This window comes from Camelina sativa, chromosome 13 (assembly GCF_030686135.1).
Source record: "Camelina sativa cultivar CO46 ecotype springtype chromosome 13, ASM3068613v1".
Taxonomy (NCBI): Eukaryota; Viridiplantae; Streptophyta; class Magnoliopsida; order Brassicales; family Brassicaceae; genus Camelina; species Camelina sativa.
Genome location: NC_141892.1, coordinates 22940299 through 22965397, shown reverse-complemented (window position 1 = coordinate 22965397; position 25099 = coordinate 22940299). Strand labels below are relative to the sequence as shown.

Genomic DNA, 25099 nt, shown 5'->3' with positions numbered 1-25099 from the left:
GTGTGCATGCATGACCAATGTGACGTTTATGGGCTCCGTTGAACATTCATGCTGTAAGATTTACAAATGGTGATATGAGCTAAGAGTGATGAAAATGCGTTCTTCCGACTGAATCTTTTGTAGATGAAACAGAAGCAATTGTTATGTCGTCAGTTCAAAGAAATTAGAAGAATATTATCAATCTGAGTCTCTGGAATTGTTAGTTAACTTGGGTTCAGACAGGACTGTACTGAATTTTTTTAGAAAAGTATGGTAATTAATTAGTTCATCTCCTCATGGCTCCAAATCACATCCCACAAAGTGCTGAGAAACAGATAAGGTAGATAAAAGAACAATCGAAATCCTAATTAATATGGTTTTTTGCGGGATACATACTAGCTAGTATCATAAAAGATAAAAACTCAAAAACTGAAAAGAAGCAAATGACAAAAACAAGCTTAATTGAATAGAAACATGCATAATCAAGAAGAAAGCTGAGGGAGCGGATTCAGCCAACGTGGTAGAACGTACTGTGAAAAGTAGAGGTTGTGAAAACCACCTGATATATTATTAACGAAGATTGGATGGATCAAGTCCATATACTCCTTGCAACCGCTAAAGCTCATGATGCATCCATCCATAGACTTGTTCCCCTCCTCATCATCTTCTGATGATGACTCCTCCTTGTGAAGACTAAACTTGTGTGTTCTCAAGTTTAACAAGACCAAACCGTTCTTGTTCCTACTCCAGAGGTATATGATGTCGGAGTTAAAAGGATGCATTACCACAGGGAAATAATCAGCACCGAAACCAGTCAAAGACGAGTTGGTGTTGAGTTTCCACGAGAGCTTCCATGACTTAGGATGATCATTCGTAGAGACCAGCCTCCAAACCCTAATTGTACGGCCTCCATTATCATTGAAAACGTTGCAGTACACCACAAATCCCGCAGACGTTGTGATTGTTCTCTTGAAACGCTGGTTCCGTTCAAATCTCTCAATACCAGGAAAAGGTATAACATTAAAGTTGTCAAGATCATCATCACATCCATTATAGAAATCATAGGATGCAACATAATTTGCGTCCAAGGAGCAACCGTACGCAGCAAGCCAGTGGAGAACCCCGTTCAAAGGAACATAATATCCTAGTCTAGACCAGAACAAGGAACGGACACAACGAACCCTTTTATTTTTCCACAATCCTGTTTGAGAGGAGTATATCATGAAAGTGAGTTCCCTAGATAATGGAGTTGATGCTAACATCCAGACAACCTTGTAACCCACGACAACACCCTTTTCCATCTTTGTGACCAACCCATTGTCGCTGAAATGTCGATTCTCCTGTAACCTCACGACATCGAAAGCAGAGAGATGTGAAGGAAGAGGGATCCGTGCCCATTGTCGCAACAAGGGGTTCCCGACATGATACATTAGTTCTCCTTCGACGGTCTCGGTGTAAAGCAATACAATACCATCCGTGCAGCTCAACACAGAACTTTTTCTCACGGTGGTCTCGGGAATGTGATGCATGTAAGAGCCTAGCGAACTGGTAAGTCCCCATCTCTCACATCCGTGGTGTCCCACGATTTCAAGCGACACTCTTTTGTCCCTTGTGTTCATGATTGACCACGACACGGAGGTGGAGGAAGATTTCAGTGATTCGTAGAGATCTCGGAAGAAGTCGGAATCGATTAGACATTTCCATTCTTTGCACACTGATCTGAATCTGGCGATGTTCCTCAGTGATACTTGAGCCAAGACTTTTACCAGTGCTTCCTCTGGACACAATTGTTTGATAACCATTTTTTTTTGTTTCTTCTCCATTAGAGTTTTAGATTTAGGGTTCTCTATCCTCTTCCCCTTTATAAAGAGTACGTAAATGTAAAACAATATATATATATATAGATATATATATATATATATAAAGATATTCTGTTACTCCTACAGATCCCTTTTTATTGTAACTGATTTACGCATATTCGATCATTTGATACTAAGGGTATTTTTTTAAGGGTTGCCGCTGTATAACAACACGTACTTATCTCATTCTCATACTTTTCATCTCTTTATAAAACTTTCCAAACTTAACATATTCGGCATAAAATAACAATATAATAAAATAACAATATAACATGTATTTTTAAAAAGGGAAAATCACATTTTAAACCTTTAAAATATGATTGAGTAACATTTTAAACCTTTAATAATATAAACCATCAAATTAATTTTACTAACGCTCTAAACCTTGAAACCATGATTTTTGTTTACACCTCCCTACGAAATGACGGAAGTGTAACAACCGTAACGGAATAGTTAACCCTCGTTAGTGGAACAGTTAACCTCCATCACTTTTTTTAATATAATCACTTGCCATAATTGTTGTCTAACGTGTTAAAAATTCAAAATCCTAAAAAAATTTATTATGAATTAGGGTTTCTGAGTTTGAAGAACAAAAAACAGAGTGTTATGATCACTTTTACTATTTCCTGTAAACAAAAAAACAATAAAAGAAAAATCCAAAAATGATGATAATGTCACATTGTCATACATGAATTCAAAAGCAAACAAAAACTCAAAAGTAACCATAGTCATAACAGAGAGTGGATAATGTAGTTACTAGTCACAAAAACATGGTGCTAATAGACTATGTATTACGTTCTTCTTGAGGTTTTGGGTTTAGGTTAGACCTATCATAAACTCGGTCTCCAAACACCTGAAATGGTCGATCCGTGAATGGACTCCAAAATGTTCCAACACCTTGTGGAATTTTACTAGTTTTTCTAATCTTCAATGGTCTCCCTCTTCTAGCTTTCTTCACATGTGGCTGCACTTGATTTGATGAGATTGAAGGCTGAGGAGCACTAGAAGTAACCGGAGTTTGTGAGCTTGATTCACCAGCTTGTATAGACTGAGAACTACTTCCAGCTACAAGAGTGTTTCTTCTTTTTCTTGGCTTTGGGGGTGCCTTAGGATGACTCTGAAGCATATCAAGCAAAGAGTGAAGACCCATAGGCAATAACAATGAAAACTAATAATTAAATGTACCTCATCTATAAGCTTCTTTGGTCTCCCACGTTTGTTCTTTGGACCCTCCACAACAAGTGGTTCATTCTTGCAACTACTCTTGTTATGCCCAGCTTGACCACATAGGCTACAATGTGGAATCCTGCCATGTCTTGTTGATTTCCCTGAATTTTGTAGGTCTTCAAAAGGTTCCTTACGCCTGTCTCCGTTTTTTGGTCTCCCTCTTGGTTTTCTCATCTCAGATATCCCTATTGGAGGCTTATTTGTCCTACTCCACAGCTTCTCACCATTGACAGGTTTGATGTTCTCTTCATATGTCTTCTTAAAAACTGAAGTGAAGTAATAATTAGCCACATACCGTACTGGATCATCTTGGTTATCATCTAGAACACATACAGCATGCCTACATGGTATTCCTGTAAGTCACACATTCAATTAGAATCAACGGGGTACACAACAATTTATAAAAATTAACTTACTCAAACTCATTTACCTGTGAGATCCCATCTTCTACATGCACATACATGAGTAGCCAAATTCACAATGTATCCATTATCAAACTCATTTACCTCATACGAAGTGTTGCTACTGCGTAGTGTTTCACAATACTGTTTTGCCAACCTTGCTTTCTCTAATAATGCCATTGTGATTGGTTTAACAGGAGTTTCCAACTTCTCCGCTTTTAATCCATCGGAAATCATAACACAAAACCTCCCCAATTTAATTTTGATCATGTGAATTGAAATTCATCACCCAATATATATTTTAATCAAAACATTGTACCACAAAGAGACAAAACAAACGAGATACAAATGCTTTCGTTTGACCCTCGATTCTGTAGAACAAAAACTATTGAAAAAACAAAAGCTTTCAACTAATAATTCGAACTGGAGGAGGAAGAAGCGACACTTACCTCATTTTGACTGGGAAGCTCTGGAATCTTCTTTCACTTTCACTTTTCTTTTTCTGGGTTTTGATTTTGAACCGTAACTCGATTTGAGGGTTTTCTTAATAAAGCATACACAAAAAAAAAAAAAAAAAAAAAAAAAATTATAAAGTACACGTTTCTATTATGGTAGAGACGGAGGTTAAGTGTTCGACTAACGGGGGTTAACTGTCCCGTTACGGTCGTTACGGTTCCGTTGTTTTGTAGGGTGGTGTAAACAAAAGTCATGATTTCAAGGTTTAGAACGTTAGTAAAACTAATTTGACGGTTTATATTATTAGTGAAATTTTTGAAGGTTTAAAATGCTATCTAATGATACTTTGAAAGTTTAAAATGTGATTTTCATCTTTTAAAAATATCTAAAACAGTTTGTTACCAAGATACTGATTTAAAACAGTTTGTTATTCATATATATATATATATATATATATTAATTAAAAGGGATTAGTTTATTTTTTTGATTAGAAAATCGCCATTTATGCTAAACCAAGATACTGATTAGATACTGATTTATTAATTTTAGAATAGGAATGAAGAGAGTCCTTTCTTACTAAGTTGTCTTTTGCATATGTATGAATTGGTCCAAGTTATTATGAATGTATAATTTCATATATAACCAAGACGATTGTCTTAGTATGTTATCGACTTTTAGTTTAGAGACAGAGTGACTTCCAAATATTTAAGTCATTTACCTTTTCAATTAATTTTTTTTCTTACTTTCTTGTCTTTTACTCTTCTATCTTCATTTACTTGAATATTTAGAGATTTTGTTTCAAAAATAATAATATATAATTTGACAATATAAATAACTTGTGAGATTGGTTCTCCTGCAAAAAAAATTGTTCAGTGTTATTTCCACTGCATACGTACGTCGTCATATCCGGAAAAAATCAAACGTTATGTTATAAGCTAAGCAATATATGAACTATGAAGTCTAGCGAAGCATCTTTATTTTTATTCTTATCCTAATCAACAAAGTATCAATGCATCACACACACGAAGTTTCTAATTCGTATGTTTATATTGTGTATCGTTGTTAGTAAGTTGTAGAGTTTTTTTTTTGTATGCAAGTAAGTTGTAGAGATTATGATATGATCCTATTTAATATTTAATTGAGAGAATACCTTCCTTTATGTAGATTTAGTAACATGGTTGAATACTTATATGTAACTATATGTCTCTTTTTGTCCATGTTCACCATGTTCAAACCTGCTTCTGATGTTACTCTAGATAACGCGACATTCCATGACAGAAATATGATTTTGGGAAATATATAAACTAACTTTTTCTAAGATTTTTCTTTGGCTTTTATTAATAGTCATTGCGTAGCTCAAACGCATAGGGAACTGACGTCTTCTTAATTTGAACGACCACTTAGAATAAGGTGAAGAGAGTATTATCCTTGCAATGACAACCTTGTTTCCAACTGTTGTACCTGTTAAGATCTCTGCTTCAATGACTCTATCACCCAAACATGTGACAACTAATCTGCTTTCATTGCAAAGTCCTTCATTTTGATTCATGTTCCGTAAAAGCATAATTGGAGAGCCTATATATTTTGAGTGAGTTGAAAAATTCTGCAGGAGATGAGGAAGAGTTTTAATTTTTGTTCCAAAAAATTATATTAGATAATAAAATATTTTCATAGAAGGAAACGTTTTGTGTTTCTAATTTATAACATTGTATTGAATGGAATTAATGCTTCTTTAATAGAATTAGGAATACATACAATTTATGGTGATGCATTTTAATTGTTTGACATGTAGGGTTTAAATAAAGAACACTATATGGTTTTAAATTACAATGAAAATAAACATGTATGAATGTGGGCTTCATGTATGAGTATGACCTAGGCTTGGGCGTTATATCCGAACCCAAATATCCGATCCGTTTACGATCCGAAAAACTCGGATACAGATATGAACCGAAGTAGAGATAATAACCGAACGGTTATTGCTTTCTAGAGCCATTGGATATCGGACCGGTTTGGATAATAAACGAAATCTGAAGCACACCCGAACACATCTGAACACTTCCCTTATCACTCGCAATCCTCTTTGATACACCGTCTTCCAATTGCCTTATCTCTCGCGATTCTGTATTCTGTACATATAAATAAAGTTAGAACCCTAAACTTTCAAGCTGGAATCCCTAATACTAATCTCGCCGCCCCAGTCTCCTCCATCAGAGGCATCAAAAAATCGATCCCGGGTATGTCTATGATTCATCTTATTCTTTAGTTATCATCTTTTTCTTTCTTGAAACGAATTAATTTTATAGTGAAATCTGTATTTTATTTGCTGAATTTGTGTTTAATTTGCTTGATTCTTTACACCGAATGGTTAGATTAGCTAACTTAGCTATGTATTTGATCTTCACCAGAAGCTGATCCGTTTATAAGAATTATAGTTTGATTTACAACTTAGGATGCAGATAAGGTGTATAGTTTACAACTTTAGATAGAAACAAAACTTTAGTTTATTAACTTTGCATTATTTTTTGTCTAGATGGATTCCTCACCATTTCCAGACATCATTGAAATGCTCCGACAGATGCTCCGACAGATGGTGGAGTTACTTCACAACTAGCCCAGCCAAAGAGAAAACCGAGTACAAGATCTACTGTTTGGGGACACTTCACGAGATTTGATGATAATCTTAAGAGATGTAAGTGCAACTACTGCAACAAATCTTACGGCTGTGATTCAAAATCAGAGACTTCTCACTTGAAGGCTCATATGGATAGCTGCAAGCATTTTCAAGCATAGAAGCAGAAACAATCACAGACTGAGATTAATAATCAGGGACAACTTCAGAGTGGAAAAGTTACTGAAGAATTTTTCATAGAGGCTTCGAATGAGATGATTGTGCTATCAGAATTGCCACTTGCTTTCCTTGAAAGCATCGGTTGGAAAAATTTCTGCAACAGAGTCAACCTCTACAAGCCACATTCGAGAAGAATAGCTACAAAGGACATTGTTAGAATGTATGTGGAGATGAAAGCAAGTCTGAGAACTTGGATTGTTGCTAGTAAGCCAAGAGTCTCTTAGACAACTGACATATGGGTTGCTAAAGCTACTGGTGCTAGTTACATGGTTATTACAGCACACTTTATTGATGTTTCTTGGCGACTGAGGAAGCTGATTATTGGGTTTAAGTACATTACCGATCACAAAGGAGCAACAATATCACGGGTTCTTCTTGACTGTTTGGCTGAGTGGGGCATAGAGAAGATTTTAACTGTGACAGTCGACAATGCAACTACAAATACTTCTCCTTTGAAGAAATTTCAGGAGGCATTCAGTTTAAGGAACAATGAAGCATTTGTTTTAAATGGAGAGTGTATGCATATGAGGTGTTGTGCTCACATAATCAATTTGATTGTTAGGGACGCTTTGCATGGGTTGAGTGAAAATGTGACAGCCATACGCAATGCAGTTCAGTATGTGAGGTCTTCTACTTCAAGATGTGATTCCTTTGAGCAGAAAGTTGTCTCAGGGAAGATGACTAGAGGGAGTTTACCGTTGGACATCAAAACAAGGTGGAATTCAACATACTTCATGTTGTCAAGAGCTATTGATTTTAGATTGACATTTGATAGAATGGAGGCGGAGGACAAGATGTACAATGACTACTTCAATGAGGTCGAGAATGGGAAGAAAAAGAGTGGGATGCCTACAAGGACTGATTGGAGTGCCATAGAAAGGTTAGTGAGATTTCTAATCATATTCTACAATTCTACTTCGGTTGTGTCTGCTTCAACCTCAGTTGCTTCTTATAAGTGTTATGGAGAAATAGTGACTATAGAGAGGAATTTGATGTCACTAAGCAATAGTATTGATAGTGATTTGAAATCAAAAGTCGATGCTATGTTGTTGAAATTTGATAAGTACTGGGATGGAATGAGAAACATCAATATTTTTCTGATTGTTGCAAGTGTGTTTGATCCACGGAAAAAAATGCAATTTGCTAAGATGTGCTTTGATAAGCTTTATGGGAAAGATACATCAGATTCGAAGGAGATGAGTGAGATAATCACCACTTTTCTGACATCTCTGTTTAAGGAGTATAGCAATCGTCTTCAGAAAAAACCAAGTGGTCAATCATCACAGTCCACTCAGACATCGACTTCTGTTAGCCAAGGTGAGTCCACTGATTTAATGTCTGATAGTATGGGGTATGAGAGGATGGACTTTGCTTATAAGGAGTTGGTTGATGAGATTGGAGTTCACGATGGTAGGGATGAGCTGGATGTATATTTGAATGAAAAAGTGGAAAATCCTAGAACTATTGTTGGATCCGAGTGGGATGTGTTATCTTGGTGGAGGCTCAATAGTGGTAGGTATCCAGTTTTATCAGAAATAGCTAGGGATGTTCTTGAAATGCAGGTTTCATCAGTTGCATCTGAAAGTGCATTTAGTACTAGTGGGAGGGTCATAGAGCCACACAGAAGTTGCTTAACGCATTATATGGTGGAAATTTTGATACGCTTGCAGCAGTGGATGAAGAATGAAAATCACTTTGGTGAGAAAGCAATTGTTACGAATACAAAATTGCTTGCAGACATTGAGCTGCTTGATAAACTTGAAAAAGGTATGCCCAAACCTACTTACTTCATTCTTAGTAGTTACTAGTTTTAATAACCGACACTTATTAATTACTATTTTTCTTTCATTTCAGAGTTTGAATGTCAAGACTTAAACTAGAAGACTTGCATAAACACATCACTCAGATGTAAGGTAAATTTTTAAAATTTGATGTTTGATTTATGTTAGGGACATGAAGAAGTTAAATGAAAAGCTGATGCTTAAACCGATTTTAACTAAGAATTTGTTTCTTTGTTGTATTAGGGACATGAAGAAGTTGTAGTATGGGACTAAGAAGAAGCTTGAGGAGGTTGTTGTTGGTGGCTTGCATTGAGGTTGTTAATGCAAGATCTTCTTTTATCTTTCTACTTATCTTTGTTCTTTTGGATGGTGCTCTCCTTTGGTTTTGAAATTTTAGGATGGTGATTTACTTTGGTTTTATTTTTGTACTTATCTTTGTTCTTTTGGATTATGATTTACCTTCTTAGGATGTTATTGCCTTATTGGCATGGTTTTCAAATTTTTTAAGATGTTATCGACATGGTTTTATTTTTCTACTTATCTTTGTTATTTTTCTCTCTAAGTCTCGGATGGTTCGGATATGCAACGAATAATCGGGTTTGAAATATCCAAAAACAGTATCTGATACATGAAAACCCGATCCGAAATCTGATCCAAAATTTATAAATTTATCTGTACGGATATTAGAATCAATATCTAAATTATCTGAAACCCGAATAACCCGATCTGAAACCGACCCGACATCCGAACAATTACGCCTAATAATCCATATGGATATTAGAATCAATATCCAAATTATGCGAAATCCAAATTACCGGACCCGAAACCGACCCGATGTCCGAACGCCCAGAGCTAGTATGACCTATCTGTGAAATCTGGTTTTTGCCGATTTGTGAAAATTGGTTATTGTAATAATGTAATAAGCCAAAAATAAAGACTAAAGTTTTTTTCATGGACAGGTGTCAACTCCAGAAGTGACACATGTCAAGTATTGAAAGCAAGTTTTAGAAGGGAACTTTACTGTAGATTCCTTTGTCGTTATTATTTTGGGAGAAAAGTCGATAAATTTACAGAAGACGATAAATATGCTCGGCTTACTTTTATACACAAAGAATTAAGGTGACCCAATAACCACTTATTACAAACATAACTCACAGCCCATTAACTTTGGAAAAAGGGGGAAAATAAGAGAATAGGTGTCAGATATTACAAGTGTCACGTGTCAATCAGTTGGAGCTTTATTAGAGGTGGAAGCCTACTTTATTATATTTGATTTGGAACTGGAAATGAATTATAATGATTGATCTGAATGAACCATATGAATGTCAAATAACTAAACCACTTATTACAAACATAACCCACAGCCCATTAACCTTGGAAAAAGAGGGAAAAAAAGAGAATAGGTGTCAGATATACATGTGTCACGTGTCAATCAGTTGGAGCTTTATTAGAGGTGGAAGCCTACTTTATTATATTAGATTTGAAACTGGAAATGAATTATAATGATTGATCTGAATGAACAAAAAATCGTTCATCTTGATAATGTAAATATAAAAAATGGTTCATCTTGATAATGTAAAAATATATTTGTTTGGTTTAATTTTATTTTCATCTAAATGATTTTGATATGTAAAGTGACTAAAATGCCTATGTTTTAATAGAATAATTTTTAACTCTAATCTTAACTATATTGATTTTAATTATACATCTAAATATATTCACAGGTAAATAATTTATAAATTACTATTTTGATATTTATAAAATATATTCACAAGTAAATAATTTTTTTAAAGAAATTATCCGACACTGTATTATGAAAAAAAATCATAAAATCAGATATTATACAACAACAAAAGTAATCTATCAAAAATAAAGATTTAACAAGAATAAGATATAAGTTATATAACTTTGAAAAAAAAAAGATATAAGTTATATAACCAAAATTCTTCATTACAGAATCATTTATTTTTCAAATATAAATTTACAATTTTGAATCTTTAAAAAATCGTTAATCCATGGTATAACACGGTCATAATTTCTAAAAGCTATCATTTTAATAACCAACACCATATATATAATATATAGAAACCAACTTGAATACTCAGTTTTTCACTAGGCATTTTCTTTGTGAAAATTATTCATTTTGTATGAACAAAAAAAATCGTATGAATCGCATACATTTACCACAGCAGATTTATTTATACGGGTTTTTTTGTATATAGTATATATTGCTGTCAAAGTTCAACCATATCATTACATAAAATATGAATATATATATATATATATATATATATATATATTATATATATATATAAACATGAATTATCTTATTATATAACCTTGGTTTCAAATAGTTATATATATAAACTCATACGAGGTTAATTAATATTCTAAAATTATTAAAACTCCAAAAACCATACATCTTCAAATACCAAACCCGACGAAAACATTAAAATCTCCGGAAAAGGAGACCAAGAAAACACACAAAACAGAGAGGACTTCATCACACACACAAAAAAAAAAAAAAAAGGGACACCCAAGACACAAAACATTATCTAATAAATAAAAACTAGAAAGGAATTCTAATAGATGAAAACTCCGCCTATGAAATACAATTTTTTATTAAAAGACAGATGTCAACAACCTAGAATGACAAATACATGAACGATGAGACAGGTCAATGCATGAGTATATATGAAACAACGTAATATACTACAAGGCTATCTTCATTCTATCTACGTTGGGCAACGTAATAGGAAACATAAAAGAGGAAAAGGTATAGTCAGTGGAAAGCACTCTCTTAATCTGTCTAAAATAAAAGGCTATCTTCATTCTATGTCTCCTCTACATCTTCATTTTGTGTCCTTCTTCGTCTTCGTCTTCTTCTTCTTCATCGTCTTCTTCCTCTCTTGTTTCTCCTTCTTCTTGCTCTCTTGTTTCTCCTTCTTCTTCCTCTCTTGTCTCTCCTTCTTGCTCTCTTGTTTATCCTTCTTATTCCTCTCTTGTTTCTTCTGATCACTTCTTTTTCTTTTCCTTTGCCTACCTGAAAAGCAATAACGTTGATTATGGTAACCTAATTATAACCTAATAATAAACTAATGACAAAAATTACCTTGACCAGCGGGAAGAACGTTGTTGCCACCTGCATCATCATCATCATCATCAGAAGAATCATCTTCATCACTCAAACCCTCAGCATCAACGATGTTGCCTTCATTGTTACCATGGTTCCCATCACCATTGTCACCCCCATTCCCATCATCATCTCCATTTTCATCATCATCATCTCCGTCATTATTATTATTCCCATCAGCATCATTGCCATCATCCTCGATCAAAGGATGTATCTGACCGGGTACCCATTCCATGAAAATATTATTTACCGGACCATTACCATAGGCCAGAACGTTTCTAGACCACACATTGATCAAATCTATGAGATGGTTGATACGTGGGATGCTTTCTCTGAAATGAACGTCAATGGAACGATCGGGTACATCAGCAAACTGCAAGTATTTGCAATGAAACTTGATTAGGAAACTGTTCAAGTATGAAAACGCATGATAGTGTATAATCATAGGTATAAAATACTCACGTCCATTACTTAGCTCTTTCTCTTACTCTTGCCAATCTCTGTTCAAAACAAAAGCAAACCCATTAATTAGAACTTAGAAAAGATTCAAACGAACTTAACCAGAGAAAGAAAAGACTACAAGCTACTCGAATCCTACGATCAAACGTTGATAAATTGACACACGGAGAGACGAAGAGAAAAAGAAAGATACGCGCGATCCAAGTTGAGTGAGTTACACAAAAGATATGCCCAAGATTTCAGAAGATAGGATCAACTATACAGTGATACACGATCAAGCATTGAACGATTTAATTCTCATCATGGTTTATCAGAACCATCAACGACCAAGGATTCAGAAATTGAAACAATGTCTATCATCATACAAAGAGATACATTGAGAAACTGACACCTTTCATATTGAGAAACGGATAATCCAAAATCAACCTTTCATAACAATCATACAACGATCAAGATAAAGCACCCACTTATCTTAAACTATAATCGGTTGAGATTCATAATTACCTAAAGAAGTATATAGCGACGATCAGAATCTCTCGTCGGAGCAACACGGAAGGGAGAAGCACTCAACGATTAAGCAAATCCTTTAAACAGAAGACGATCAAGCTTCCATCAGAACGATGATCAAGATAACTATGAATCACGAATATATCATTCGATGACAATTAGATATTTACTTACCTAAGTAACCTAATGAAGATTAGAACGTCTCTTCGGATCAGAGCTTCTCCTCGGAACAACGCCAATAACTCCGGGATTTCAAAGACTAGCTAGAGCGGAGGAAGGGAATAGCGCCGGCGATTCCAGAGACTAGCTAGAGCGGAGGAAAATAATAGCACCGGAGATTCAGGAGACTAGAGCGGAGGACGAGAACAGCGCCAGAGATTTAGGAGACTACGGATGACGAGAAGAGCTACGGCGACGAGAGCATCGTCATGTGTACTTGGAATCTTTTTTATTTTTCTTTTGCTTCCCCTCTAACCGAAAAGGGCAAAGTCGTCATTTAATACTCTGATACGATCCTAAGAAGACTATTAGGCCTTAGTGGGCCTTAACAATAGTTGTTCGTTTAAGCCCACTTCATTAGCTCTCAACCCTTATTATTTATCTCTCGCTTTCTCTGTAAAACACTACGAAAATATCACAGTGACGTAAACTCTAATTTCTTCTTCTTCCCTCTCCATTTCTCCTCTCATCTAAACTCTAATTCTTCTATTTCTCATCTATTTTCTATTAATTAGCTTGACCTCCTTTATATTCTCACAATTATATATACATTTACAAAAATACAAGAATCTAAATTAGTCATATATCATATAAAAATATGATTGATATAATGCAAAATATGTTAGTATGTTACGAAAGTAGATTATTCTGCAGAATTTCTTTACCCATAATGGTTTATATTGAAAATAATAATGAAAAAAAAAAAGGAACTGTAAGAATCAAGTCGGAGTCTATAATTGATTATTTTTTTGGGCAATTCTATAATTGATTATTTGTTGACTATTTGAATAATGATATAAAAACGGTACACGACAATGGCATCTCTAAAATACGTATGCATCATCAAACATATAGTTAACAGATTTTCTAATGGTGATGGTTTATATCACAAAAAAATTTCAACAGAATTCAAATAAAAAGTATAGCACCTATTAGCGTTTCACATTCATTGTTCACTATCCTAACGAGATATAAAGATTTAGGATAATTTTTTTCCTCTTCTAGCTATTGCATATATAATGGTTTATATTTTGAATCAATCAATACAATAAAAGAAGAAGATGGTAATATCTAGTAACTAATAAGCCTATGTGAAAACGAAAAAAGGCTGGTTTAATTAAGGAAAGTGCGATTCCAAAAGCGACATTAGGGTTTTTCTGAGTTTCCCTCACGCTAGGGCTTGTGACGGCCACCACCGGTAAGCCTTTATGTCGGAGGTAGATCCCCCTCAAGGGGACGAGTCTTCTTCGCAAAATAAGCAACGATCTTATGCAGCTGCAGTGACTAAGCGTCCATCGCTTAAGAAACACGACTATGATGTTAATTTGGTTGATGGAGTCCCAACGATTGTGGTTCCTGATGTGGTGCTTCAAGATTCGGTTCCTCTCTGGGACGATTTTTTGGTGGATAGGTTTCCTTCAGCGGCTCCGCACGTTGCAAAAATTCATGTAATAGTCAACAAGATCTGGCCTCTTGGTGATAAGTCAGTCCGAATAGATGTTTATGAAAATTCTGCAACTTCTGTTCGATTCCGTATTCGTGATGAGGTTACAAGGAAGAGAGTTTTGAGACGTGGAATGTGGAATATTGCGGGAGTACCTATGATGCTAGCTAAATGGTCCCCCCTTCCAGAGGATGCGCAGCCTGTTATCTCTTCGATGCCCTTGTGGGTTTCTCTGAAGAATGTTCCTCACTCTCTCTTTTCCTGGGAGGGTCTCGGTTTTTTGACCAGCCCAATAGGTAACCCTATTAGGTTACACGCGGATACTGAGCTGTGCAGTCGGTTCAGTGAGGCTAAGGTTTTTGTGGACGTCAAACTTACGCAAACCTTTCCTTCCACGTTTCGTTTTCAATTGTCAAAAACAGAGGATGTAACTGTGGAGTTCAAGTACCACTGGCTCCCTCCGAAATGCTCTCGATGTAACGGGTGGGGGCACATTAGTGATGACTGTGTGTCTACTCCAGTGTTACCTACTAAAGATTCTGATGTTGTTATTGAAGAAGGGGAAATTGTTTCTCCGAAAAAGGTTACGGAGGCAGAGGTTCCTCCTCCGGTCCCGTTTCAGCAAACTGCAGCTACCGCTGCTGAAGGTGTGAGTAAGGAAATTCCTTCTCAAGTGGATGATGCTGCAGGTTGGTCAGTTGTCTCTCCCGGGAAGGGCTGTAAGAGCTCTGACAAGGCTCGTAGTCCGTGTGCTGCAGGACATATTATTGTTTCCGGTTCTTCTAGATTCTCGGTTCTGGGGGATACAGAGGATGTTGGTGACTCGGAAATGGCTAAATCTGATCATTTGGCTCCGGCTGCTCCGGCTCCGGCTGCTGTAGTTACAGAACCTGCAGCAAAGACTTTAGCTACTGTAGTTCCTACTAAGCAGACAACTGCATTGGATGTTCCCATTCACGCTTCTCTGCCACGGCAGACGAAACAGTTACACAAGACTACTTCGGAGTCTTCTTCTCAGCAAGCCAAGGGGGCTCCTCCTGGCGTCTCGAGCAAGAAGAACTCCCGAACTCGCCATTAATGTCTGGTTTTTTCTGGAACATGCGTGGTTTTAACAAAACTAAAAAACATTCTATTGTTCGTGATTGGTTGCAAACTGAATCTCTGCAGTTTGGGTGTTTACTTGAAACGCGTGTCCAGGAAACTAAGGCCCCTAGGATCATTTCTTCAGTGTTCCGTGGATGGTCTTCGATTACTAACTATGAGTTCAATGATCTTGGTCGAATTTAGGTGGTATGGAAGGAAAATGTGCGTGTAACACCGGTTTTTAAGAGTGGTCAGGTCGTCACCTGCTCAATTCTTTTGCCTGGTAACACTATGGAATTCTTTGTCTCGTTTGTTTATGCATACAATTTGGCTGAAGAAAGAAAGGAGCTTTGGGAGGATCTTAAGTCTCATTTTGACTCCCCACTTTTTACAAATCAGCCTTGGGTGATAGTTGGAGATTTTAACGAAATACTTGATGGTGCTGAGCACTCTACTTATGATGACAATCCCTTTGTCACTAGTGGGATGCGGGACATTCAGGATGTGATACGACATTGTTCGTTAACAGACATGCATTCGCATGGTCCTCTGTTTACATGGGAAAACAAGCGAGATGAAGGTTTAATTTGTAAGAAGTTAGACCGTATTCTGGTTAATGAGGATTGGAGTCGTCGATTTCTCGATGCTTATGGCGTTTTCGAAGCTGGTGGTTGCTCAGACCACCTTCGCTGTCGGTTCTCAGTAGGGAACCAAGTCTGCAAACCTAGGGGGCCATTCAAATTTACGAATGCTATCATGTCTTGTCCGGAGTTTCTTTCCACCGTGCAAGCTTTCTGGGATACTTCGGAGAGCCTCTATCACTCTACCTCTGCTATGTTTCGTTTTGCAAAGAAGCTTAAAGCACTAAAACCTCTATTAAGGTCTTTAAGTCGTCAAAAGCTTAGTAAACTCTCAGAGCAGGTGGAGGTTTCCCACAAGGACCTTTGCCAGAAACAACTTGCTACGCTCTCAAATCCCTCGTCGGCTGCGGAGGAGGCTGAGGACCAGGCATTTCAGCGGTGGGATCATATGTCTGATCTGGAGGAATGTTTTTTGAAACAACAGTCCAAGTTACACTGGCTATTGGTGGGTGACAAGAATAACAAATTTTTTCACAAAGCTGTCAAGGCTCGACAAGCCCTTAATGCTATTCGAGAGATTCTCTGTCAGGATGGCTCCATTGCAAAAACTCAACCGGAGATTAAAGCGGAGGCAGTAAGGTTCTTTGAGGAGTTTCTAACTTTTGAGCCAAATGACTATGAGGGGATGAGTGTTTCTCAGTTAAAGGAGTTAGTGTCATTTCGTGTCTCTTCTCCTCAACAAGAGGGTTTGTTGAAGTTGGTTTCTGATGAAGAGATTCAACAAACGCTATTTAAGATGCCGGTTGGTAAGTCCCCTGGTCCGGATGGTTATACTGTAGAGTTTTTAAAGCAAGCATGGTCAATTATAGGACGAGACTTTGTTGTTGCGGTTCAATCTTTTTTCCTTAAAGGCTTCCTCCCTAAAGGTGTAAACTCGACAATTTTGACTCTTATCCCAAAAAAATCTGACTCTAAGGAGATGAAGGACTACCGTCCTATTTCTTGTTACAATGTGTTGTATCAGGTAGTCTCCAAGATTATTGCTAATCGTTTGAAGGTTATATTGCCTTCATTCATTACTCTTAATCAGTCAGCTTTCATAAAGGATAGGCTTATGATGGAAAACCTGTTGCTTGCTTCAGAATTGGTGAAGGATTATCACAAGGAGTCCATCTCCCCTCGGTGTATGATGAAGATTGATATCTCCAAGGCCTTTGATTCAGTGCAATGGCCTTTTCTTATCAACATCCTCAAAGCTATTAATGTCCCCGCGGATTTCATTCATTGGATAGAACTCTGTATCTGCTCGGCTTCTTTTTCTGTGCAAGTCAATGGGGAGTTAGCTGGTTATTTCCAAAGCAAAAGAGGTTTGAGGCAAGGATGTTCTTTATCCCCTTATCTATTTGTCATTTGTATGAATGTCCTGTCCCTAATGCTGGATAAGGCTGCTACTGATCATTGCATTGGTTATCACCCTCGCTTCAAAACAATGAACCTCACACACCTCTGCTTTGCTGATGATATTCTCATCTTTACTGATGGGAGCTCACACTCAATTGCGGAGACTCTAGCTGTTTTTGATAGGTATGCCGCTGTCTCAGGCCTCAGAATAAACCTTCAGAAATCCACGCTGTTCATGGCTGGTTTTTCAACTCAACATCAGCACGACATCCTACAGCACTTCCAGTTCTCTGTGGGCTCCCTCCCTGTTCGGTACCTGGGACTCCCTCTCCTCACCCGTTCTATGACACATGCTGACTATCTTCCTCTCCTTGAGCGTATTCGTAGTCGTATCTCCTGCTGGACTGGTCGTTTTTTGTCTTTCGCGGGTAGACTTCAGTTGATCAAGTCGGTGTTATCTAGTCTCACCAATTTCTGGTTCTCTGCTTTCCGTTTGCCGAAGCGATGCCTTCAGGAGATTGATAGTCTCTTCTCGGCTTTCTTGTGGTCTGGTCCGGATCTAAATACAAAAAAGGCCAAAATCTCCTGGCTTGACGTGTGTAAACCAACGCATGAGGGAGGACTGGGGCTTCGTCGTTTGCAGGATACGAACACAGTGTGTATTTTGAAGCTCATTTGGCGACTAGTGTCTGCTAGTACCTCTCTTTGGGTCAACTGGGTTCGAAGGAACTTGATCCGCACTGGTTCGTTTTTCTCTGTCAATGAGAGGAGTGTTGGTGGATCATGGATGTGGAGGAAGATTTTGCAATACCGTGACCTTGCTGCGAATTTACATAAAAAGGAGATATCTTCGGGCACTGAAACTTCATTCTGGTTTGATGTTTGGAGCCCTATTGGTCCGCTGTTTGCTCAACTTGGGAACCGGGGTAGTATTGATATGGGGATCCCACAGAAGAGTACTGTGGCAGAGGCCCTCTCGCATCGACGACGACGGCATCGTGTTGATATTCTGAATCAGATTGAGGATGCTCTTGACTCTATCCGCCAATCAGTGCAACCTCAAGGTAGTGATCGTCCACTCTGGAAACAGAAGAATGGTTCTTTTAAGAGTAAATTCGCTTCCTATGATACTTGGTGTTTGATAAGGCAACCAAACGCTCCTTGTGCCTGGTCTGCAGGCGTTTGGTTCACTCATTCAACACCTAAGTACGCCTTTATAGCTTGGCTTGCTCACCATAATCGGCTCTCTACTGGTGACAAGTTGGTTCAGTGGAATGCTGCTGCAAATGGAGATTGTGTTCTCTGTCAGGGTTGTGGGGAAACGAGAGAACATCTTTTTTTCTCCTGCTCCTATTCCTCGAACGTGTGGTCTACTCTTGTTCAGAACTTGCTGGGAGCCCGGTTCACCACGTCTTGGGCAACATTGGCTTCTCTGCTTGTGGACTCTTCTACTCCTCGCCTACCCCTGGTTGTCCTGCGGTATGTCTTCCAATCCACTATACACAGCCTATGGCGGGAACGTAATGCTCGAAGGCACGGTGAAGCTCCTACCTTGTCATCCACCCTTTGCCGCTTTATCGACAAGCAAGTCCGCAATCGTTTACTCACACTGACTTCCACCTCTGGCTATGAGAATGGACTCCAACTCTGGTTCCAAAGTCATCCTCTCTCAACCATTTCAGTCTCTTAAACTCTTCTGTTGTTAAACTGTTGTTTTAAAATGTAAAACCAACTTTAGACCACTGTTGTTTTTTTGGTGAATATAATTTAACATTCATACAAAAAAAAAAAAAAAAAAAAAGAAGAAGAAGGTGTTTCTCTCCAGTCTAGTGATGACACATCAGCCTCAACTTTGATGCTGGTGTTGACACCTCAGTAATAATCTATAACCTATCAAATTATAACATTAATACACATCAGCTGGTTTTACTCTTATGTAGACAAAAAAAAAACGATAGCGTTTAATTAAACCGATACTTGATTTCTTCTGTCGCGTTTAGATGCGATTGAGAGATGCAGTCTAATCTCTTCCCATTCAGTTTTGGGTAATCCATTTCTCTCCAATAGCGGAGATCTAAACAAACTTGGTTATGGTGTTGGATTCAACAGCTCTAGGGTTCTCTTCTTTCTCCCTTTCTTATTATCCCAAGGCAGTTATGGGATGGATTTGTATAAGGATGGTGAAATATTTCTCAGCTTTGTTAAATCTGTTATGTCGCTTGGTCTCTTACCTTCTGCTTCTTTCTCTGATCATCCTGAGGTAATCTCCAGTTCATAACATTAATAGAGTTTGTTTTTGAGAGAATTGAAATCTATATTTTGTAGATTCTTGCAAGTGTTGCAATTGCTGCTGCGGTTGCTCGTCCTTTAGCTGGACTTCCTTCTGATCAGGGATTGAGTATATCTTATACTGCTACTGCCTACTGAGCTTAGCTTAATTAATAGGAATATACCTCTTCCTCAGCAAGTTATAGAGCTTGAGTAAGGGTTTTATGAATAGGTTTGTTTGTGTGTATGATGTGTCTGCTTTATTTTGATGTTTGTGATAGAGGGAGCTTTTGTTTCATCACTAAAGCCTAGAGCTGGCATTCTGGTTTTTTTTTTTTTCGTGTAGGATTTTGATCCGGTAAAACATATTTTGGAGAATGTACTGGATGATTAAAGTAAGCTAGCTTATTTTGAGAAGGAAGTATTAACTCCTCTCTCGGAATTGAATATTGGTATATCCTGAATGATAAGAGTGTTGTTTTTGAGCATAAAACATATCGGTGTTGAGCAGGAAAAACGGCTTTTATATACTTAGACAATTACGATATGTTTGATCATATATAGGACTATTGACTGTGCTTAAACATACATGAACTTTTTAAATATTTGAATTTCATATCCGAACTTATGATTTTGTGCGTAAGTATACAAAAACGGGATTAATTACTAACTCTATTAATTTTTCCGTTAGAATAATCTGACGTTGAACCCACATATATAGAAGAGATTGAAACTGACGTCGTTTTAGCAGTTTGGACAAAAAAAAGAAAAAAATTAATGGCACATCCAAGATCGAAATCCTCAAACTCTGAGAACTAAAAATCGTTGTCTTACCACACGACCATATTGAACTATTGAACATTACCAAACAAACAATTATTATATCTTCTTGAGTCACCCGTCTTCTTCCCCTCCTCCAATCGACGGAGTCTGAAATTTTTTTCCTGAATTCCGTTAAGACTCCGGTTTGATTTCCTCACTCTGAATACAACTCTTGTGTGAAGTGTGCTTTTTTGATTGGTATTAGAATTTGGGTATTGCGATATGGGTGTTAAATCTGTGTGTGGAGAATCTTCAAAACGGGAAAATTTGGATATAATATTCAAGAGTTTGATTATACAGACGAAGCAAGACAATGAAGATGATTGAAATTTCTATCAAGACTAATTACGAAAATTGGCTCAATGAAGTTCAAGATTACGAAGATAAACTCTCTCTAGTAAAACTCCCTTTTTGATTTCTGATTTCTGATAAAGTTAGATTTTTTAGGGTTTCGCTTCTCTCCTTAAGAATTTTAGGGTTTTGCGTCTGAATTTTCTTACTGTTACGGAAGAGGAAAGAAATTGACACAGCGAAGATGATGCAGTTGCTTGAGACCTCTAAATGCAATCTCTTCTGTGAATTAAAGGAAAGCGATCGATCTCTTTGCAATTTGAAATTAGGTAGAAGGGTGACTGAATAATATATAATTAATGTTTGTTTACCAAACAACAATAGTGGTATATATCCGAGTGGTTAGGGAATGGTTAATGCGGTCTACATCTTCTTTGGTTCGAATCTAGGTGCGACAGCATTTTTTTGTTTTTTCGAACGATTAAAACGACGTCTTCACACGTGGATTCTACATCAGATTGCACTAATCACGTTTTTGTATATTTACGCACAAAATCATAAGTTCGGATATAAAATTCAAATATTTTAAAAGTTCATGTATGTTTGAGCACAGTTAGTAGTCCAATATATAAATCGAACATATCATAATTATTCAGGTACGTAAAAATCGTTTTCCGTGTTAAACATTAAAAAAGATGATTAAGCATATAACATATCGGTTTTTGAGCATTTTGTATTGGTTTCCCGTAGTTCAAGGCGGTTGAAGCCAGTTATTGTTGATCGAGGGCTCTATCTTATGGAGAAAACCGATATGTTTTTTGCTTCACAGAAACGGGAGTTGCCTAAGGCTTTTAAGTTATTCTCATGTTTCTTAATCTTTCCCAAGCTCCGCTACATGTCGCCTTAACATAAGTGAAAAGAATGGTCTGAGATAATGTCATACGTCTTTAAGGATTATACTAAATGCAATCGTTTCTTTTCGGCAGGTCCATCTTTCTCCATCTTAAGCCGTAATTTTATAGAGCACTGTGTCATCGGCACTGACATTGATCTTCCCTCGGACTCTACTCATGTACTTGTCCAACACACCTTGTCTCAACTTCCCTTGGACTAGAATATTCAATTTATCTTCTCTCATAGTGATACTTTATGTTAAAAATCTCAATTGTATGCTCCAGATTCAACCTTTTGTATAGCGTTATGTTTTATTATAGACTTTTGTTTTTTGCTTATTTGTTTAGCAAAAGTAAACATAAGTTTTGATATCTAACAATTTCTTGACATGATAACAATATATATATATGTATATATTATATAATTCGGTAGAGGAATATAAAGAGTTAATTTGATTATAATTGGGTAGAGGTATGTAAGGGTGGTACTCCTTTGTGTGCTTGAGAAAATTTTCAAATTGAACTCTAAGGTAAGTTTTAATTATTCATTAAGGTAAATGCAATCTAATTTTTAATTTATTTTAAGATAAACACCATATAAAATTAACCTGAAAAAAAAAACAAAAAATAATCCCGCGACGTAGCGCGGGTACTATCCTAGTTAGTGTTAAAAGAAAAATATGTTTGTTACATATGAATGCAACACTTTTTATGGAAAAATCAAACAAAGATCATTTATACATGGTACTAGGATTTAACCCGCGGTACACCGCGGGACAATATTTTTAATTTTAAAAATTAAAAATTTATATTGTATTTACTTGTTATTTTATTATTGTTTTATTAATTTTAAAAATATAAAATTTTACAGATATTTGATATAAGTATTAAAAGTATAGGATTTTTGTAGTGTTTTCAAGGTTTTAACCCTTGTGGTATATGTATAGTCTAGTAATACATTTATCTCCTAGTACACATCAAAAAGTTTAAAAAAAAAATAATTCCACTTAACTCCCTATATGGGATTAATGCCAACCCGTCTCACCAAAATCAAAATAAGTTTTTGCAGAAAAAAAATAATCAAAATAAGTTTTTTTATCAAGTTTAATTATGTTAATTGTTTTACCAAATTAACATATTTTTATAGTTTATAATTTTTCCATGTCAATATATATAGTTTATGATAACTAATAGAATTTTAATTTTTTTGGTAATTCCTCAAAAAATAAAAAATGAACCAAATTATATGGGGGGTTTTCAACATATTTAATGTGACAATTTATATTGGATTTTCGGTCTAAGAATTTAATTAATGTTAATATAATTATGGAGATTGTAAACTTTTGTTATGGAAAATCTATTGTATATCATTTAAATTTGAGAGATTCTAGCGTCCATAAAAATAGTTTTGGAGATTTAATGAGTTAAAATTTTAACGGGTAGAGTTGTTTTTGGAAAAATCATAATATATAGATGTTGTTAAGATTTTATTGCAATAAATGTAACAAATGTTGGTCAATTTAAGAAAGTTTAGTATTTGACTTTCTCTGCAATGCTATTTATGGAATTGTTTTAGGGGTTAATATTGTAAAAAAAAAAAGTAAAACTTAAAGGGCATAAACCAAAATGTACTTCAAAAATATTAATATAGATGTATAATATATTTGGTAAATAAATCTTGCAATTTGAACCGTTGAACGGTTTATAAGAAAAAAATCTCATTAATTAAAGTAGGGAGATTGGTGAAAGTTTCAATTCTGAACTTTACTTACCCTTTGTCAAAAAAAAAAAAAAAAAACTTTACTTACCTTATTTGGACCCGTTTGTCATCAATTTGCAACGGCTCCTTCCTTGTTTGTTTGTGAGAATTTCCAGACCCTCCAAACGCTTCCAAGATTCGCAGTTTACCACCCGAAGCTGTCAAGATACAAACCGCACAACACTTCCCCCATTTGGCCGTGGAATCACAAAAACTCTCCAACGGCTCTTTTCATCTATTTGTGTGATTTTTTACGGGAAAAATGTCATAATAATTCTCAACTTTTAAATTTGGGACGTTTAATCACCAACTTTCAAAATGTCATTTTAATCACAAATTTTATGTTGACTTGACTATAAAATAGCAAAGTTTTGCTGACCACGTTATTTTAGCCACAACGTTTATTAAATCTCTAACCCTAGAAAGAAAACCCCAAATTCTCTCTATAATACCAAAATCTCTTATGCAATCTCTCAGTTTCGATGAGTTCAAGTTGAAGCTTTGACACATTTGGTTGCGTCTGTGAGTATGGTGTGCCATCGATGATGTAGAGAGAATTTGGGGGTTTTTTTTTAGGGTTATGGATTTGTGAAATTAGAATCGATTTGGGGATTTAGTTTCTTCAATTTGGTAAACGATGTTGTTGTTGGTGTTAAATATGTGGTTGTTTATGCAAAACAGTAGCATATAACATATAATTTACTCTGTTTTTGAGATCTTTAATAGAGAATAAACGTCCTGCCTAAAACGGCAAGGTCAACAAAACTTTGCTGTTTTATTACCAATTCAACGGAAAGTTTGTGATTAAAATGACATCTTGAAAGTTGGTGATTAAAACGTCCCACATTTGAAAGTTGGGGATTTTTATGACATTTTCCCCGATTCTTTACTTATTTTTAGCCTTATTGAACGTTGTGGCTTAGCCTATGTAAGCTCATCTTAGTTTCATTTATAAATCACCCTTGAATATTGAAAGTTGATAGAAAGTATTGTTTTATTTTTACAAAGTTTTTTTTTGTCTTTGTGTTGTTCTTATTTCATTAGAGTTTAAGTGAGCGATTCACTTGTACTCTCTTGAAGCCTCGAATCAGTTTGTTTGAGAGATTCAAACAACCTACTTCGATCACATATTGAGGGAGTCAATCACCCCTTATCCATCAGTTTCCCCCTGAAATTGATCCCACACGAGAGAAGTAATTAACCGCCATCGTGTTAGATCTCCACCTTCGATCATCTTCCTTCACAAGAGAGAAGCAACGGCCGGCTTGTGAAGCCGCCATATCTATCCACATACAATTCTCACTACCGAGTCTTGTATCAACATGTGTTATGTATAGGTTGGTTTTTGCTTGACTTAGCTTCCTTTCACATGATCAAATGCATTCCATGCACTTCTTTAAGAGTGAGTCAAGCTAGATTATGCTTCTTTTTGTTGTGTGAGAAGGTGTAGTAGGTTATTCAGCCATCATGTAGAGTCTCTTTTTCAAACTGTCATAGCGGGCTTAAAAGACAATGTCCAGCTTGCATAAGAACCACATCACACACAACTCGATATAAATATTTGCCTACGCTGAAGGGTATGCTGACTTGCTTGGAGATCCTTACTCCTTAGTTCATCCTCTTCATTAAGCCACTTAAGTTTGGATGGGGACGCTTTGTATTTTTGAGACCTAGCTTACCAACCA

General features: G+C 36.3%; 3 protein-coding genes and 2 pseudogenes across 5 annotated transcripts; 2 read left to right on the top strand and 3 right to left on the bottom strand.

Moving 5' to 3' along the window:
• Positions 1-250: 250 nt before the first annotated feature.
• On the bottom strand, positions 251-1814 carry LOC104738408 (putative F-box protein At3g23950 pseudogene; annotated as a pseudogene). Its single transcript, XR_015577399.1, has one exon. The product of XR_015577399.1 is annotated as a putative F-box protein At3g23950 pseudogene (transcript).
• Positions 1815-2482: 668 nt separating this feature from the next.
• LOC104737234 (uncharacterized) lies at positions 2483-3984 on the bottom strand. Of its 2 annotated transcripts, XM_087482797.1 has the most exons (4): positions 3916-3984; positions 3496-3681; positions 3024-3418; positions 2483-2955 (listed from the first exon to the last, which is right to left on the bottom strand). In XM_087482797.1, the coding sequence occupies exons 2-4, from the start codon at positions 3644-3646 to the stop codon at positions 2623-2625; spliced, it is 879 nt and encodes a 292-aa protein (XP_087338923.1). In that variant the 5' UTR covers positions 3647-3681; positions 3916-3984; the 3' UTR covers positions 2483-2622. The 2 variants fall into 2 exon arrangements, with proteins under 2 accessions (XP_087338923.1, XP_087338922.1); XM_087482796.1 differs by lacking the exon at positions 3916-3984 and having other exon boundaries at positions 3496-3858.
• Positions 3985-7260: 3276 nt separating this feature from the next.
• On the top strand, positions 7261-8581 carry LOC104738407 (zinc finger BED domain-containing protein RICESLEEPER 2-like). The gene has a single exon (XM_087480768.1). It carries the CDS (start codon positions 7292-7294, stop codon positions 8579-8581), a length of 1290 nt encoding a protein of 429 aa, XP_087336894.1. The 5' UTR covers positions 7261-7291.
• A 2578-nt stretch (positions 8582-11159) lies between these two features.
• On the bottom strand, positions 11160-13125 carry LOC147929878 (uncharacterized). Its single transcript, XM_087480246.1, has 5 exons — positions 12828-13125; positions 12651-12730; positions 12150-12187; positions 11667-12060; positions 11160-11597 (listed from the first exon to the last, which is right to left on the bottom strand). Exons 3-5 carry the CDS (start codon positions 12153-12155, stop codon positions 11407-11409), a joined length of 591 nt encoding a protein of 196 aa, XP_087336372.1. The 5' UTR covers positions 12156-12187; positions 12651-12730; positions 12828-13125; the 3' UTR covers positions 11160-11406.
• Positions 13126-14524: 1399 nt separating this feature from the next.
• On the top strand, positions 14525-19071 carry LOC147929877 (uncharacterized; annotated as a pseudogene).
• The last annotated feature ends 6028 nt before the right edge of the window (positions 19072-25099 follow it).

What these genes read in the sequence shown, in the direction of transcription:
- LOC104738407 (XM_087480768.1), top strand. Translation starts at nt 7,292, where the DNA reads ATGCATATGAGGTGTTGTGCTCACATAATCAATTTGATTGTTAGGGAC.
- LOC104737234 (XM_087482796.1), bottom strand. Translation starts at nt 3,736, where the DNA reads ATGATCAAAATTAAATTGGGGAGGTTTTGTGTTATGATTTCCGATGGA. An exon ending in TAGAAGATGGGATCTCACAG is followed by an intron (nt 3,419 to 3,495) that starts GTAAATGAGTTT and finishes TGTGACTTACAG; the next exon opens with GAATACCATGTAGGCATGCT. An exon ending in CAAAGAAGCTTATAGATGAG is followed by an intron (nt 2,956 to 3,023) that starts GTACATTTAATT and finishes GATATGCTTCAG; the next exon opens with AGTCATCCTAAGGCACCCCC.
- LOC147929878 (XM_087480246.1), bottom strand. An exon ending in CGTTCTTCCCGCTGGTCAAG is followed by an intron (nt 11,598 to 11,666) that starts GTAATTTTTGTC and finishes ATTGCTTTTCAG; the next exon opens with GTAGGCAAAGGAAAAGAAAA.